The sequence below is a fragment of the Athene noctua genome, chromosome 1 (genome assembly GCF_965140245.1).
Source record: "Athene noctua chromosome 1, bAthNoc1.hap1.1, whole genome shotgun sequence".
Lineage (NCBI taxonomy): Eukaryota > Metazoa > Chordata > Aves > Strigiformes > Strigidae > Athene > Athene noctua.
In genome coordinates, this window is record NC_134037.1 from 137,892,333 (window position 1) to 137,911,169 (window position 18,837).

Here is an 18,837-nt window from a genome sequence, read left to right on the forward strand (position 1 = left end):
GCCCTCTACAAGTCCCTGAAAGGTCTTTTCCAACCAAGATGATTCTGTGAGCAGGCTGCCTGACAGCCATCACTCCAGTGTGACACACATGAGAGCGGTGGGTTTTAAGTGGTTTTAGTGAGTTATGAGGAAGGAGTAAGAGTTTGCAAAAATGCATGGTGATGTGATCACATTAAGTGAGAGCTCTACTTTCCAAGCCTCTCAGGAATAGAGGTTTTAGGTTAAAAGTTTCCTTGTACTCATTACATAGGGCAAGTCTGCTCATCAGAGAACACAAACAATGCCACAGAACAATGACAATGGCAGGTGCAAAGGAGGAAGTGCTAGAGACATAATAGTGCTTCAACGTTTATTTTCCCCAGACACATAAAAAAACCCAAAACAGTTCTAAAAGCCACAGAGGTTTATAATACTTCACAATACATCAGTACTAACTCTGCTTCCTGCTTAGACTAACCAGCAAGGAGGTCTTTTATTGAAGCCATGCATAAAGCTGTTTCATTTACTTCAGGTACAGAACAAGTGAAGGAGAAATTTATGATAGAGCCATTCTAGGTTAAGGCCAGGAATTTCTCCTGAGAGGGATGCTCTGCTGTTGAGTGGAAGCCACGTTCAACAGATCCTGCTCACATCGGGTACAGATGTCCGCAGTCAGCCAGTCTGCCACAGTCCCTGAGTAACAGCACAGAGGCTGGGCTAGGCAACAGGGTTCCAAAATAACAGGTACACTGTAGTGGGAGAGGGAAAAAGAAAAGCAGGAAAGCTGACCCATGTTTCTGTTAGAGGGCGTGGTGTTCTTCCACCCTTCCCCTATGCATAATCCAACACTGCTAGGTGATTTAGCTCAATGCACAAGTTTCGACAGAGCAGTCAGCTCCACCTAGGAGGGCTACAAAGCACCAGAACAGCTTCATTTACTGACACCTTCCCTCCACTGACTGTGTCAGCCAAAGGGCTAATGTATATCTGTGGCTGATCCAAGGTTATGGCCACATCCTTACGCTGTAGGATTATTTTTTTTTTGCCATCCTGAAGTATGGCAATAATGCAGTCACTCAGACCTCTTCTGCAACACCTGCGTTATGAGACAGGCCAAACCACTGCCCCACACAGTTCACTTCAGCAGTGAGTACTGCCCCTGATTTTTGGCAACTGAAGTACAAGCCTTTGAACCAGAAACTGCTGTGACTTTATTTTGGTGACATTAAAGAATGGTTTCAGAGAGAAAAGCTACCTATTCCCCGGTAGAATATATAACTGATTTGGAAAGAAGAGAACAGATAATGTAGGTTTCCAGTCCTAGATATTAAAGTTATACCCACAAGGTCTTTTTTCTACTCAGAACTGTCAAAAGCTCTTTCTGAAATAGTTCCTCTTCTAGGGACAAAAAAGAAAAGGTGTCTGCATGTGTGTGGAGGGACTGAGAAACCATTTGTGGCATCACTCTTCAGTCAGTTATACCTGGACCATTAGGATATTTTATTTCTCATTACAAAGGAGCTACTCCTGGGTTGTAGTGACAGACCCCCAGCTGTGGCGGACAGACTACAACAGCACCTGGAAATTCTCATACAGATGAAGCTGTCACAAGGAACCTTCTATGTCTGGGCTAATATGGACACTTCTGAATCCATGTCAGGTACCCGATAGCTAAAAAGCAAAATGGATTTCAGAGCACCTACACATCCTCCCTTTGCTCATCTAAAATCCACAATAGTTCAGAGAACTGTAGTCTAGTTAGACCAGTCATTCAGTGTAACACTACACACTGCTGTCTGCATGTTTGTAGGCTTGTAACATACAAGTAAGTGGTAACATCCTTCAAGGTAAAAACAGATCATCCCTGTCCCAGCTTACCCAAAACACTTCCAGTGCTCTATTTCATGCAGCAAATCTGAGGTCTTCTGCTCTTGAGTAGCTGGGTCCTCCCATCTGGAGAGTCTCAGAAGTTTTAGGAAGTGAAGTGGGAGATGTACACACGTTCTGAAGGGCATGGACATCTAGAATCATAACACAAGTCACCTGAGTTCTCAGGGAAACACATCCTCCTCCTTAGCAGGAAAATTTGCATTGTATGCAATTGATTTATGGGTGCACTTAGATAGACATTAATGCAGTGAACTTTCTGACCCTCTTATAAACAGAGCACAGAGTAATCCCAACTACTTTACACAGGATGAAAGAAAGAGAAACCAGAGTTGTTTTAGCTGAGTATGATAAGAGATGTCTGTGACACTCTGGCTGCTTTTGCACTTTGTAATATCTCCTCTTTGATTTTCTTAAAAACAAGCTAGCAGGTAGATTTGAGGTATCAGTGGGATGAAGGAAAGTATCCTATGACTAGGTGAGGTGCAGGGAAAATAGAAAATGTAGAACACCCATATGCTGTTGTAAGGACTAGACTTGCCTTGATGCAGCAGTCACAGCAGACAACACTAAGAGAGAAAAGTTCCCAGCATTATCATTTGAGTAAAGCTCATCAGATACCAATACTGCAGCTAAGGATGACTTTCCCACAGAAGTCTTAACTTGTGATTGTGGCACAGTCACTTGATGGGAAAGTGAGCAAGCTTAGAACTCCCCTCTTCAGTTTGTCAGCCCTCCTATTTATCCAACTTTAAATCATCTGAAATGTGTCACCATCCATAGCTTGAAGGCTGCAAATGCCCATTACTTTTCACCCAGCACTAGACAGTTACTCAATTCCCAGTGGTTGTTTACTTGTTGCTTGTAATCAACTCAGTACTTCACCACTGCTTCAAATAGATTTAAGTGAGCCTTAATGAGCCTGAAGTTCCTCTTTTCCTCTGCCATGAAGAGAAAACCTCTGACAAATAAGTGGATACAAGTAGGCCCGACTCCATTCCCTGTCACAGGGTCTGGAGTTCACTTTTTCAGTCCTCAGCAGGAGATTCTGGTGAAGAGCCTCTCCCAGAACCTGCTCAAGCCCTTGACTGAAGTTAAATCCAACCTTTAGAGCAAAATGCAGAGTGATCTCCAAGAAGCTGAATCTAACACTTGCACAGTAAATTTGGTTTTTGCCAGCTTAGCACTAAGAGTTAAAATTGAGATACCAGTTCAGAGGCAAGTTTTTCCACATCCTCTGCAGCTGTAGACACTTCAGCCTGGCTTGTGCAGCAAGGCAAAACTGAAGGGCTCAGCAACCTGTTCCTATCCAGTAGTACAACTATTTGAATACTGAGTATTTTCAGCACTGTTCTTTCATTCTTTTCTCCCTCCCCATTCAGCCGTTTTGTACCAGCTCACCTGCTGCAGAGGTAACAGCTGTAAGGCCACTTAAGAAACATCTGCTTGTGGCAGCTGAAACAGATCTGTGGAAAGAAAAGTTATTTGTGAGCGCAAATGGGAAATATCTTTGTACCAACAGTATCCACTGCCTGCCAAAGAGCAAGCACATAAACCAACCTTCTACAGGCTTTAAATTCATATACATAACAGAGGTCCAATAAAGGATAGCAAAGACACAGGAATTAAGAGCTAAAAAGGCAAAAAAAAAATCTTACTTGTAGGCCAGTGTTTTTATGATGCAGAGGTTTGGGGCAGCTGCCAGACAACAGGAGTTTAAAAAAAGGCTCTTGAGCAAACAATAGCTGTATTGTGCAACAGTGTAACAGTAGCTAGTTAAGAGAGAGGGAAGAAGAGAGACATTCTTTGAGGCAGACTGCAGCAATCCCAAAGAGATTAAGTCAGGGCAAATTTGAATCCAATCCTGAAGCAAAAAATGAGTCATAAGGAAGTTGATGAGTCGCTTGAACTTTATAAAAAAGAACACATTCATAAACAGCTGGCAGTCAGAAGTGATATTATCTTGAGAAGTAGAGCTTGAGAAAGCTAAAAAAACTCCAGCAGCAAGAACATAAAGGGGGTAAGAGCCATTTTAGAATAGGCAGAGAGAGCAGGCAAGTTAAAGCAGGGTTGGTAAGTGAGGTGAGAAATAAAGGATTCGATCTCAGGAGCATCAGATTGTGGAAGTAGCATAGCTCTGCTAGGAGAACCCTTTGGCTCTGTCTATACTGCTCAGTAAGTGAGGGCAAGAAGCTGACCCCTAAGCCAAGTAGCACAGACACCCTCACATCTGTGTTGCAGAGGGCTTGTACTCACAACATCTGCTTTAGAGGGGCTGGTTACAACACCCCTCTGAAGGGGACTCAGTGAATAAGCCAGCAGTGAAGCAGAGGGGACAGCCAACAGCCCTGGGCTGCAGGTTAGTCCTTGTACCATTCATCTCCCCAACCTTTGTGTCCACTCAGCAAGGTGGTTTGAGAGCCAGCACAACTCAGGTGTGGGAGCCTGAGTTAAGAGCCTTTGTATCACTGTTTAGCAGTACCAAACTCCAAGTAACTACTGTTATTTCAGAGCTGCCCAACAGTCGTAGCAGTTAACTCTCCTAAGCGTGGAAATAACAGACAGGAAGTATCAAGCAGAGGCTGGTTTACTTTGTAGGCAATTTACACAGCTACAACTTGATTAGAAGCCATCAGGGCACAAGTATTATTTTTACACCCTAGGGCCAAACTCGGATCAGCTGGATGAATAGGGTAGGTTTAGGCAGAGAGCACCTCAGCAGTTGAGCACCGAGGGCCAGGAAGCCAGCCAGCTTCTTAGAAGGCAAGGACAGCACAAAGAGGAGAGGAAACATACCTTTGCTCTTGGAAAGGCACCATCACTACCTCCTTGGGAGAAGCCTTGCCCTTCCAGCACCACCATTGCATATCTGGTTCCAATCAGCTCAGCAATGGTTGGGGAAGGGCACTTGGTAGGAAAGGGACAGTCCTATCAAAAGACAGAAGTTAAACATCAGAGAAAGCAGAAACAAGCTGATATTTGGGGAGGTCATTCTCAAAACTGGGTCCCAAAAGGCTCAGGAGTATTTGTCCCCAAAACTCAGTTTTGCCAGTGATGGGAGTATCAGTTGACTCTGATGATACTAGTAGAGAAACTACTACAGAGGTTTTAGTGGTTGTTATAGTTTTGGAGCAGCTTCCTGACACCTCACTAGGGAAGCAGGTTGCTTGGTCACCACAGAAGTTAATACCACTTACAGAGCCAGTCTGAGGAATTCTACCCTTTGGTACAGAGCACAGCACAGATAGCACCCTGGCCCCTCCTAGGTACAGGATCCCTTTCCACAGCACAACACTCTCCTGCCTTCTCTTTCCCAAGACTCACTGGCCCCACACAAATGGCAGCTTTGGTCTGGTGGTCAACCAGGAGAGACAACAGTGCTTTTATCCCCAGGGGGGGAGCCCAAGCCACCTACAGCCCCTACCACACTGTTGAACACAGAGTTATGGTCAGTTTAGAGACTTGCCAGGAATGGGGCAGGGAGGGATACAGAAGGAAAGGAGACCAGGGCACAGCACACCTTGTCAGGGTAGAACAGGGCAAGGTTGGGGCAACCTTCAGAGGTTGCACAGAAGCACACAAAACCCAGCACTGTTCCCCCAACGGTCACTGAGCCTGACAACTTCAGTACAGCATACATTTAAAAGTCACTGATGCTGTGCTATCTACCTTTTTGTCAACCACCTGTTCCCTTTACTGACGCTTAAAGGATGTTTGTGAACATATCAGAATCTAGAAAGAATGAGGGAAGAGGGAGAAAGCAGGACATCCCACTGCCAACTACAGTCTGCTTGAGGAAGCCTTGATGGACACTTTCAGGTGTCAGCAGTATTTTTCTCTTCCTGTATGAGGAACAACTTTATTTCATCACATTCAAAGTGGGAAGCCTCCACAAGGACACTACAGCATTCAGTCTTCTCTTAAGCTCTCCAAGCTTACATACATGAGCCTAGCATGGCCTAAGATAAAAACCACAGACCATGCTTACTGCTTGTATGAGGATCAAGGTGCAAGCTCTGGTCATTATCAGATGTATCAGACCAGGCTTGCTAGCTGATGTGCTGGACTTACAAATTCCTTGCTTTGAAGGCCTCTCTTTAAAGATTTGGACCTTCCTCTGTAAGGAGGCTGCTGCTGTTTGCCAGCATTCAGGACACCATTAGGTTTAATGTCTCCTAGTGTGGGTGCACTCGTGGGAGGATATGTGCTATTTGCAGCGAGACCTGGATAGGAAGAGAGAGTTTTAGGGTCCGGAAACACAACTGGCAGCTTCTAAGTATTCACCCCAAAAGCTGAATGCTCAAGAGCACTGCAGTGCCTTCTGAAGGTAGCAAGGCTTACATCCCTCCCCCTCAACACCCATCAGCTCAGATTACTGTAACCCCTGTTTTTTGTGATTATGCTTGTCAGTAGGTAGTGATAAGGCTTCATTAGCACCATTTAGTTTAATAAAATCCAGTGGTGTGCTTTGTATTTGAACATTCAAAACACTCATTTAGCTTTTACTGTGAATTCCAGCTAGGCCTTTGGGGACACGCTATCATTGTTTTGAAGCTGCAGCAGCTAGACAAGCTTCAGTCAACTGCAGAAGAATGGTTTTCTAAGGGCACCTCCCCAGACTCATTATTAAGTGTTGGAACTCCTGTAGAGTGTCTTCAGCTGATCAGAGAGTGAGCCCAACCTAAGGCTTTGGGAACCTGCCAAGACACTGACTGCACTTTTTCACCTGGTTTAGATGTGCAGCTAGAAGTACACTGACCTGTGCTGCTGCAGGATACTGCTGATAACCTGGTTGAGGCAAGACAGGTGCTGGAAGGCAGCTTGGGAGTGGTTTTCTGTAGACAGAGGACAGGATGTTCTTAAGCTGCATACAAGAGACACCAAGCCCACGTCCTCAGAAGTGCTGCAGCTAAACCAAACCCAGAATAGCCAGGGCTGACCAGAAACGTTCAAAGCTCAGCCAGAAGTGAAGCAGAGAGAGAAGTCACTGTGGTACATTCAGCAACTTTATATTTCAAGAGGTAACAGCAAGTTAATTCCCCCTGCAACCAGGAAGCTCCAGCCAAGCTAGTGAAATTTCGAATTCATCTGTTCTCTCACCCCGGTTCACTTGCAGATACTTTGCAGTCAAAAAGAAGTTTCACCTGTTCAGGAACCAATTTCACAAAATACTCCCTATACAACTCCTGAGTACATTGGAACCATTTTCTTGGCTCCAGCTCACATGCAGCAACACTGGAGAACAGTTCAAGAGACCATGCCCCACCAACCAACCCAATGCTGAATCTCAACAGCTTCTCTAGAAAAACAGAAAACTAATTTGGTTATATTAGTCTCCATATGAAGGTCCTTCTAGTTTTGCAGTAACACATCAACCACAGGGTTCTCAAGTGATGAACATTCCTACAAGTAGCATGGATTTGTGCAAATACAGCTAAGATTTTCTGCTTTTATTAATTCATATCAGTTTTCCTCAGTTAAGTAACAGCATTTCAGACAGAAATGTTTACTGAAAACAGATTCCTGTTTGTATGCCAGCGCATATGTGCTAGACATGATGTGTTAGGGCTCAAGTTCAGTTCCACAGAATTTCTGAATATGCTCAGACTGAATCCCAGAACCAAGCAGTCAAGCTTTTCATGATCAAGCCAGGATTTAAAGAACCTGAAGACTGTATCATGGTTTATTGAAGAATGGTGCTCCCAAAATTGCTCCACAAGCAGAAGAGTGGGAATTCACCAGTGAAGTTAATGATTTATTTTCAGGAAGCAAGTTTTCCTCCCACAAGCTCACATACCACATGAAATGCAAATACAACAGTACATCTAGCATCAAATGCCTCACTCTGAGGTAAGCGTGGGAATAGTTCTGGCCCATATTGGCCAAACTCCTATGCATATTAATATTTCTGCAGGATCTAGTTTTAAGAGACCAGAGCAGACCTTGTTTCTATAGGTTGTAGTTATGCCACAAAAAATAAAAAGTGTTTAAATATGGTATGAGCTTCTGTAAAGGAAAGGACTTCAGTGAACCTAACAGTACCACATTCGTTCACTTTTGAGAGACAAGATTGGCAACACTAGGATTTGAACCTGATGTTCCAGGCTCTATGTGTGTGCAGATCTAATGGCTGAAGTATTTCTGCCCCTCCAGAGCCCTTTTGTTTAAAGCCTTACCTGAACTCGTGGTCCCAGCTGCTGTGTTGTAGTGTTCACAGTTTTAAACTCTGTACTGGCATCTTGGAGGGTTAAGAAACTGTTGCCTGGAGATTTCAAGGTAATATTTGGTGCCACAAGCATTTCTGCAGGGGAGAGGGGGAACAGACAACCCCATACATACAGACAAGATAACATACTGTGCTGTGACAAGAAAATGACAAATCTGATACCCACACAGAAAAATTTGAGATTTGGCTAGACTTTGTCCTGGTAGTTATATAATCTTTTAGTTTTAGGTGATGGTCAAAATCCTGTTCTCTTACTTTGTGGACAAATTTGAACATCCATAAAAAAAAAAGGTGAAACACCTTTTGAGTCTTAATAAGCCACAAACAGATTTTCTAGGAAGATCTGTTCTTAAGCCACACCACCTCTATCACACAAAATTTGCATTCACACCTCCCTTGCATTATACATGCTATGGAAAAGAGAAGTTGGCTTTCATTTCAAAGGCCATCCGTTATTTTTAGCCAACACTACCTTCACTTGCATGCTTGATAGGTCACTTTGCAGCAGGTACCTTTGGGCCTGCTCCCATTGTCCCTTGCTGCTGCTGACCGAAGCTTCTGTGGTTGTTTTATTTCTGCCATGAGCTGTTCATGCCAGCTGGACTCCCTTGGCACATACTCTTCCAGCTTCCTCTCCAGCACCTGCAGGCAAAACACAGCACCAGAAAGAGCCAGTGGATAGAGCAAGGAGACCAGTGGTCACAAAACCACTCCTTCAGCAATGGCACTGGTTTACAAGTGCCTCTCACTTGAGAGGGCACTGGGCTCAGCACACAAGAGAACCTTTAGATTATGCACAGTAGAATACTTTAGCAACTCTCAAATTTAAAACAGAGAACTCCAGGAGTACTTTCAGGACAACAAAATGTTCCAAATTGAAGAAGCAATGAAGGAAGTAGGGACATCAATCACCTTCCTCCTACAAAGATGTTATCTCCCATTTTCCCAACCCCATGTTTTGGCAGGAGTGTCTGCCCAAGAGTTAAGTATGGTTAATATATCCCCATCCCAAATCCAAACTAGTAGCTAAGACATGAGCTCTATATTCCTAGAAACTGTCCTGTCAGCTTCAGAATCATCTTGGTTTGCTATCCTTAGATGCAGCACCAGGTCACCTACAGACTTTAGGCTTGGGAGCAGCTACATCAGCTCTAGGGGTCCTGGGGCTTTGATCACCTGAAAGAGCAGAAACGATGCTTAAGCACTAATTCTTTCCCTGCTCCTGGTACACCCTCCTATTCAATGGCACTGTGAATTATGCAAGTCACAATTTGGGGATGGCTTAAAAAAACCTGAGTTGGAAAGCACAGGATGATGAGGTTTACACACATGGGTTTTGATAGAGACAGATTTGCTTGTGGCAAACTAGAAGCAATCAGAAATGTTGCACAGCCCTTTGAGACTTGCACAAGAAGCATACAGCCTTCTAGCCCCAGCAGCTCCTGGACTGCTCTGAGAAGCCACTGGAGAATACTGTACTCACATTTTAATGTCAGGAGTGATCCCGACAAGCACCGTGGTCACATCACATCCATCAGTGAGAACTCAGCTCCAGGGTGGAGAGTCATTGAATGGGTTAACAAGAACTGTAGCAGCAGGCAGCTGTATGCCTAAGCTAGAGTCCCAGAGACTGGTTTACAGCCCTACATAAAATATGAACAATAGCAAGATAGAATGGCAGGGCAGGTATTCATGTGAGGCAGACTGTCTCCCTCATTGAGCCCTGTGCTTGCCTCGTAGGGGAGAACTGACAAAAAAAGTCAAGTTGCACATGCATGTCTTTAGCTGCCTTATTCGCTTATTCTTACTTTGAGGCTGTGTCACTTACTTTCCACAACACATAGGAGTGCAGGTAGAACAACACTACATCTTCCCACACTAGCTGTGCCTTCATTCATTTGCAAATTAAACTACTGTTTGCTAGAGAAGCTTTAAAATAGCTTTGCAGATGGATAAATCCTCATTTAAGAGCCTTCATAAAGACCTGAGCAGTAGCACTCTACGCTTTCTTCTAGCATTCATGGCTACTACTCTTCAAACATGTTTGTGCTTCTCCTCAACCACAGAAAAAAATTTAAAAAAAAAAAACAACAAGAAAATCAAGACCCAGGTCATCCTGCCACCTTGAGTTACAATTCTGTACTGCACAGTCTGTTGATAACACAGTACATTGCAAGGAACACAAGTAGTTATGATGTATTGTCTCCTTTCCACTATTATTTACTTATATATCAATCAAGAGCTCTCCAGAGAAAAGTCAAAGCCTTATCTGAAGGCTAGAGCCACAGTCAAGACAAGCAGGAGCTGGGGTTTTATAGAGGTGCATGGTTTAGCTGAGGCTTTTAAACCCCCCCACACACACTCTTTAGCAGCACCAATAATGAGAAAAAAAGCATATGTCTAGTGTGGTATGCAAAGTTTTCACTTTTCAAAATAGCGCTCTTTATTACAAGCAGAGTTGTGTCTCATCTTCTGCCAAGATGTCTGTTTGCAAAGCACGCCAATGCCACAAAGTCTTATGCCAAGGTTTTAGATCTGCTCATCATTCCCAGCTCAAGCTGCAGCAAGTGAACAGCATCACAAGCCTTGAGAGACACCCAAGACATTTTTGTATCTGGTCATCTTCACCAACCATCCACATTGCTGGCAGCCCCTACCACCTGAGTCAGCAGGGCAGCTGCTCTGGGCAGGGGTTCAGCTTCTTTTAGCCTGACTCAACTCTTGCAGTAGCTCACCTACACTTCCTAGAGGCCTCTGCCTGCAGCTGAGCAAAGGACTTGCTCAAAAGTGCATCCCACAGCATTGGGGAAGGGAAGGCAACTAGTAAGAGATGCCAGGCACAGCTCAGCTCAGGGACCCCGGGAGGACACCAGTGTCCACAGTCAAGCAGGCAAGGGTCTGTTTCGTGAGACTGGTGTGTGCAAGGCAGCATAATCGCTCCAGGGAAGGGAGTGGCTGGCCCCTGGAGGGACAAAAAAGTTTACCACCCAGCTTCATGAAAGCATGGCTACCCCTGACTTAAAAAGGCATCTACAGCCCCACTGGAACAGGTTGCCCAGAGGCCCCATCCTCATCAAGGCCAGGTTGGATGGGGCTTTGGGCAACCTGGGCTAGTGGAAGGTGTCCCTGTCCATGGCAGGGGGTTGGAACTAGATGGTTGTTAAGGTACCTTCCAACTCAAACCATTCTATGATTCTGTGATACTGAAAATTAAGCACTTGGGTGGACAAAGAGGGTGATCTAATGTTGAGCTGGACTGAGAGGGAGATCAGACACTTCTGGACTTGGAAGCACCTTTGAGAAAGACAGGTTTTGGAGATCTCAACAAATACCGCTTCAAAATGAGGTAGAGCAGGTGGTTTCAGAGTTGTCCGTTGACTCTAAGTCACTGACCTTCCGAAAGGTGTACCTCTTGTGCCGAATATCATCCAGGAGTAATTCGTAGGGAGAGCGGGTACATTCTTCTGGAGGTGCGGGACGCTGCAGTCGCTCAGCAGACTTGCGCAGCCTCACACCGTGCTGCAGCTCACAGATGATGCTGGGCCACGGGGATGCCTTGGAGAAACCAGTGAGGGCCAAGTCAACAGCTGGCTAGAAGGCACGGAGTAGCATCCCCTCCTTCCATGTAATAGGGCACATTTAGCAACCAAAGTCATTCAGAAACACAAAAGCGTGTCCTTAACGCCCCCTTCAACTCATTTCCAGATCAGGGCACAGTACTAGAGCAGAGAATTTCTTCTCTGCAGAAGATAGTTTACAAGGAGGAATCTGGGAGCTGGCTCACCAGGCTCATTCCCAAATTTTATCATTAACTTTATGAACATACTTCAGCAAAACACAGCTTCTGCTGCCAGGTAGCTAGACCCATTTTCTTGAATACCTACTTCCTGCAAGTGCTCCAGGTGCCAGACTTTTTTCATATTATTTAATCCTAGAAAACACTGAGAATGAAACCCTAAATGTTACCATTAAAATCCTCTGAACTTTCAGAAACCAAGGGTTGAAGAGCCCACAGACAAGAGACAACAACAAGGGGAAAGGGATCTCCTGCTTTAACCTCCACAGGAGTATACCATAGCAGCTTCAGCCTGGAGACACAAGCTGAGAACTCTGACATCTGCTCATCCTGTTCCTGTGTTAATATCTAAGGATGCTCAGGCATGCAGTATAACCCAACAAAAGTTAAAGACAGGAAAAGAAATAATCAACTCAATGGCATGTTTAGACAACATTGTAATGGAAGCTCTAAGGTGACAGCTTATCTGGATCCCAACGGCAAATTGAGTAAGAACAAGTGATTGTATTATAAACAGTGAAAGGGAAGCAAAAACACTTTAGAAAAATGCCTCAGAACAAAGTTTGACAGACTCCCTTCTCTCAGCTCACCCCTGCAGATATCTTGGTATAATATCAGAAGAATCTTATGCAAGCTTTGAGTGATGGCTGCCTTCAAGAAGGTGGACTTTTTTGTTGGATTGTTTTAGCCTGGCTTTGGTACAGTCATACCTCAGCTCCAGAGAACTAGAACTGTCAGTGGTGATATACTAGCCATATCTCCTAGGCTGTATTTATTACTGTGTAGAACTCCAGGCAAACTGATCAGTATTAGAGACCTTTGAGAGAGCTTATCCTGAGCCATTTGCACTTCCTAGAGTTGTATTTCACATGGGGACAGAACTTGACTGAAAGATACGACCTGAAGAGAGACTTCCGTACTGTAATATTGCCACATTAGTTTTGGGACAAGAATTGCCTTCAGCAGGCCATTTCAGAGCATTTTATATACCCAAAACATTTTTCAGGTATAGGTGACATTATCACTCATACTTTTCTTTCCCTACTGATTGGATCGCTGCAATTATTCTATTTGGGACATCCCATGTGTTGTCAAACTCCACATAAACTTCCCAAACCTGTGCAATAGGACAAAAAAATTCTACAGTACTCCCAACCCACAGCATTCAGTCCAACAGAGGAGTGGCAAGACAGCTGTGTTCCTAAGGGGTCTCACTGCTTAGATTTCAAGGTGAAGAATGTTTTGTGACATGTGCAGATAGGCTCTGCTGAAATTATACAACCTGCATCCTATCAGGCCATGGCCTATGTTTCAGAAGGCCCGTTTTGTAGCAGTCACCATGAAAAAGTCTGGTCCATAGAGAGCATTAGCTACTTGGCACCACTCAAGACATCAGCTCTAATCTATAGGATCCTGATGAAGTTGGCATCCTGGTTATTTTAAACTCAAGAGTTTATCAGAGCAACGAAATCAACTGGTGGATAGGGACTTGGAAACGAGAGGCAGAGGATTTGCAACAGACATCCTGCTTTTGGAATTCATGTCTCCTGAAGGAGCAGAGGCCAAACACACTGGCCTTCAGGCCACACGGCAAAGCCCATGTATTTATTCATGTGTTCCCTGCAGGAAAGAGCTATAGCAGTTGATGAGTTTGTGGTTTGAGATAGCTTGCCAGTTTATTTTAATAGATCACAAAATTGAGAATATGCCCAAACACACATTTCACAAACATTTTCATACGAATAGTTTGAGCACGCTTCAAAGCAAGTGCTATTTAGACAAAGGGATTAAGTCCACAAGTCTCTCGGGGCTTGCTGTTTGTCTCCACAGACTCCAGACTGCAGTGCATTTGTTTATGCTGGGCAGGGCTCCAGCCAGAAGAGCTATTTGTTTCTGATTGAGCCCTAACTCTGTAGGGCCTTGAAAAGAAAAGAATAAGTTGCTTTCTCTGCCCCAAACACACAGTCTAAGATCTATAGAAGGACAGAACAGAAAGCCAAGAAAGGCAGCGAGCAGAAGGTAGGAGCTACAACTCCAATGTTGCTCACCCTCCTTCACCCCTTTGTTTGAGATGCTGGAGCTGCACAACCACAAATATGGACAGAGCTACTGGCCTTCAGTCCCCTCCTGCCCTGAACCAGCACAGACCCACATAATAAGAGTGAACCAGTCCACCTCAGTACTACCACCAACAGAACAGTTTTCTGGGAGTTTTCAGTCCAGCTACAAAAAAGGAACAGATTTCTTTTGGCAGGTGTCAGTTCCTGCCAACAGCTGGAGTTAAGGGCTCATTTGCAGGAAGAAACAGCCTGAGTAATTACTTGTGGACACTTACTCCAAAGACTGCCTCCAACTCCATTTTTAGAACTGGTTTAAGTTGAACCACAAAGACAACCTTTGTGTAGAATAAATGCCCACATGAGGTTAACACACAAAACAGTTTAACTTCAAGTTCACTTCCCAGCTTGTTTTGCAGACAAGTCTTTAACTGCTTAAGCTCTTGAACAACTTAAATAGTTTTGTTTGTGTTCAAGCTCTACCTTTCACAGAAGAATCAGTGGAAAGCCTCAGAGAGCCAAGGTAGACAAAAAACCCCAACTCCCCATAATGAAGCAATTAAATCTCTTACCCCATGTTTTTCCTTCTTCTGAAGGGGATTTTCCAGCAAATCTTCCACATTCATTTTTCTCAGACTCTGAGAAGCAAACACACCTTGCACTGGTCAGTGATTTCCTATCCATTCGGTATAAATTACTAGATTATCCAGTATCAATTACTAATCTGAAAAGCCTAGAGGCCCCAAAACCCCAAACTTTCCAAAGCTACAATAAATTACTAATACGGTGCAGAGACAGTAGCCTTTTGCATTGTGAAAATAGACCTTCTGCTAGGTACTCCATTTCTGGTGCAATGGGAAGGTTACTCTAGAACTAGGTGAGTGTGTGAAGGCAGAGGGAAGAGCAGCTAAGGGGTGAACCCAGATGTACCTCTTTGGAGATCTGGATGGTGGTCACAAGCTTCTGAAGTTCCATATATTCAGTAAAGAGAGTCCTACATATCATTTCATAATGGAAGGTAGCCTCAGAGGGCCTGGACAAGTGCTCCTCACAGGCCTGAAAGAAGTGCAGCTATTTAAAAGAGATCTTAAAATGAAAAAGACACCATAGGATGGAATAAAGCAAGATTTAGTTTTCTCAATCCATGGCTAAAACACATCTTCCTCACAGCCCCTTTGACAAACAAAAATAATTTTTGTTTTGTTTTCTATTGCACATGCAGAGTAACAAAGAAGCAAGATGCCCAATGTTATACATACAGTAATGTAAATAGCTGTGTAATTTATATATCTTATTCTCTATAGGGTGTGCTTTAAAATAAGTACCTGGAAGGGGAAGCCTCCAGTGCTGCAGACAAAGCACAAAAAGCCCCACAGCAGTTGGAGTCACTTGCCCTGATCAGACTGAGGGATGGGAAGTTTCTCATACCTTTAAATTCTGGTTGAGAGAAAGATATTTATTTGGAGTTGAGACATTCAAATCCCAGCCCTTGCACAAGCTGCATACTACAGACAAGTGACTTTTTTTTTTTCAATATCCATAGCCTTCTAGGCATCAAATTTGGAGACTATGCAGAGAACAGACTTCGCAGACACAGCTGTGTGAGAGCCATACTCAGTCTTCCTTCTTAATTCTTTTTCACAGGCATTTGCACACATCTAAGATAGTTTTGCCATTTGCCTCTGATGGAAAAGCCATGAGCTCCCTCTATGTCCTCCCAAAAAGCTACCCAGCTTTTTCCAGAAATGGTTGTGCCCCTTGGTTAACAGTATCATTCCATGAACTCATCTAAAGCTGTTCTATTCACTAAGTGAGAAGAAGGAAACCTTGATAATATCCTGCAGGGTGACTGCTGGTTTCATTGCCTTCTCATCCAGTTTCAACATGAGGCACAGAAGTTTCTCCAAAGGATCACTCAGTTCTCGCTCCACTTGACTGTCGATTCCCCAGTCCAAGGCTTCGTAGATCACCACTCCCAAGTACTCCAACAGCTGCAGGCAGAGACCAAGGAAGCAGTGCAGCACAAAGCATTCTGGAGAACTTTGCAGCTCTCACTTCCCAGCCATACATGTACCCTCCATTGCCCCTCAGGGCTGAGCACATCTCTCAGGATGAGAAGGGCCCAAAGGACAGCTCATCAGGGAGCCTGAGATACTCCCTACATCAGCTGGTTTAAGATTTTTAAATGGCCTTATCTAGCCCCTCTAAGTTATCTGTTATTAAGACCAAAAAGACTGTGGGCTATTCCGCAGTAGGCAGCATCTGTGCACATTGTTTCCCAGTCCCATTGTCTTACATGAGCTCAGTCCTAGCATTTTGTTTCATTTTCCAGATTGCAGGGGACAGAGTCACTCTCTCAGGCCACACCAAATTTAAGCACCTCGGTAGTTTCCAAAGACACCTGCACTCCTAAGCTGGCCTTCTACCACAGCAGCATTATATCTGCACACATAACAAAGGTGAAGACACAGGCTTACCTTGTCCTCTGACTGCTGAATGCTGCCAGCATCTGAAAGTGAAAAAAGAGGCAAGTGGAAGAAAGATAGTGATTCTAAAAGCTGTTTATCAATACCTATCAAGAGACAGAAACAGGAAACCTTCTTGGTAAAAAGGAAACAAACCCCTCTGACTAAGGTCAGTCCCACCTGGGGAAGGTAGGTATATATCTGGGGACTCCTGGAAAGCAACACAGGATACTCTCCTTACTGTGAGTATTAGCCCCAAAGTAACTGCTGCTGGGTACTGTTTTTATTTGCTAATAGGTATCTAACCTATCTTCCTATCACAAGGAAGGCACTGGATCTTTGTCTTCATCATTTATTACCTGCTCTTGTCCCTGAAGACTAAGCCTAGCACTGAACTCTGCAGCAGTGCAGCCAAGCAGTGCCTTAGACAAGCTCATTGCCACTTGGTGCCTACACATAGTAACAAAAAAGATAAACTACGAATCATCGATTCAGAGAGTTACTATAATAAAGGAAGAATAGAATACAAACAGAGCAGGACACATAATAAAGCCTCAGACTATTTATTTCAAGTAACAGAATTGATAATAAACTTCCATACCAGCTGTTCCCTAGAACCAAGTGATTCACTAGAGCACTATTAGAAAAATCAGGAGGCCATACATCTGTATTAACACTCATCTACAGTCCTCTGAAACAAAGCACAGGCAGTAGAATAGCTTCACAACATACAGAGAAAAGAGAGGGAGGGTGGGAGGAAAAATCCCCACTTTGTTCCCACATTTCAGCCTGTTACAGGAACAGCCCTTGGCATCCACAGCTACCTGTGCTCTTACCAGACTTGTGGTACACCTTGAAGGAAGCAGTACCATCAGCGTGGATAAAGATGCTTCCAGGACCTTTTATGAATACAGAATGGAGTGGTGGGCACAGCCCCTGAGCCAGCTGCTCCATTTTGCAGCAACACTGAAAGCAGACAGCCCAGGCTTGCTCCTCACTTATAGGATGTTCAAAACACCTCAGAATCTCGACTAGAGAGACCTTTGTGATCATCTGCTCACACCATGGAGACTCCATTTTCACCTTCACCCCTCCACTCTTAGCCTAGAAAGCTTAACACCTCCCTTTCCAAGACAGGCAAGTGCCAATAGTAGCCTTTTATCAGTCCTGCCTCCTGGTTTTCTCTCACTTCTCTTCCCTACAGGTGTGGTCATTAATGCCAATTTTGCTCTGCCTTCTTAAAGGGACACCACTTTACTCTCTATTTGTGTGAGGCTCCTTGAAAGAAAATGGAACAAAGGAATCTAAAGAGAAGACTGCACCAATGTCATGCTTAATTTAACTCCATTGTTTCTAATGAATATATTAATTGGAAAACCAGTGTTGGCAGGTAAGAGTACATTCAATTTCAGGCAAAGAAGGAAGGAGGCAGGAAATAATGTTTTATACTCAGGAGAGAAGAACTCACAGAAGACCACAAAAAATTCAGTCCATTTGATGGGAAACTGTTCTGGGAGCACTAATACATTACAGCAACCAACTCCACGGGGCACCTGCATCCACCACAGGCCCCACTCCTGCCTGGCCTTGACCCTTTGGCCCTGTCACAGCAAATCCCAACAGCTGGAGCTGGGAGCAATGCAGGGAGGGACCAGACAGGCCAGGCAGGCACCCAGGGTAAGGGCAGCAAGGCCCTTCCTTGTTCAACAGACTAATACAAATTGCTAATTTCGAAAAGCATTTGACACAGTTCCCCATAGAATTCTCATAGAAAAACCGGCTGCCCATGGCCTGGATGAGCAAACAGTCTGCTGGATCAAGCACTGACTGGATGGACGGTCTGAGGGAGTGGTAGTCAGTGGAGCTAAATCCAGCTGGCAGCCAGTCACAAGTGGTGACCTCAGGGCTCGGTGTTGGGACCATTTCTGTTCAATATCTTTACTGATGATCTTGATAAGATCACATGGAGTGTGTCATCAGTGAGTTCGCAGATGACACCAAGGGAAGTGGGAGTGTCAGTCTGCGTGAGGACAGGGAGGCTCTACAGAGAGACCTGGATAGATTGCATCGGTGGCCAATGTCAATGGGATGAGCTTTAACAAGGCCAAGTGCCAGGTCCTGCACTTGGGTCACAACAACCCCCTGCATGGCTACGGGCTTGGGGAGGAGTGGCTGGAGCTGTCTGGGAGAGAAGGATCCGGGCGTTCTCATTGACAGGCAGCTGAACATGAGCCAGCAGTGTGCCCGGGTGGCCAAGAAAGCCAACGGTATCCTGGCTTGTACCAGCAATAGTGTGACCAGCAGAAGTAGGGAGGTGACAGTCCCCCTGTGCTCTGCACTGGAGAGGCCACACCTGGAGTGTTGTGTCCAGTTTTGGGCACCTCAATACAAGAGATCTTGAGGGGCTGGAGCGAGGGCAGAGGAGGG

The 18,837-nt window shown here is 44.6% G+C and overlaps 1 protein-coding gene across 1 annotated transcript; it reads right to left on the reverse strand.

Annotated features, from left to right (window-relative positions):
- Positions 1 to 556: 556 nt before the first annotated feature.
- Positions 557 to 17,487, reverse strand: LOC141957983 (protein spire homolog 1-like). Its single transcript, XM_074900344.1, is given in 16 exon segments — positions 557 to 728; positions 1,858 to 2,000; positions 2,408 to 2,435; positions 3,268 to 3,332; positions 4,663 to 4,794; positions 5,938 to 6,089; positions 6,626 to 6,709; positions 6,712 to 6,730; positions 8,043 to 8,167; positions 8,605 to 8,734; positions 11,486 to 11,683; positions 14,518 to 14,583; positions 14,876 to 15,001; positions 15,772 to 15,936; positions 16,423 to 16,454; positions 17,247 to 17,487. Coding segments are annotated over 16 exon segments (1,878 nt in total).
- Between the last annotated feature and the right edge of the window lie 1,350 nt (positions 17,488 to 18,837).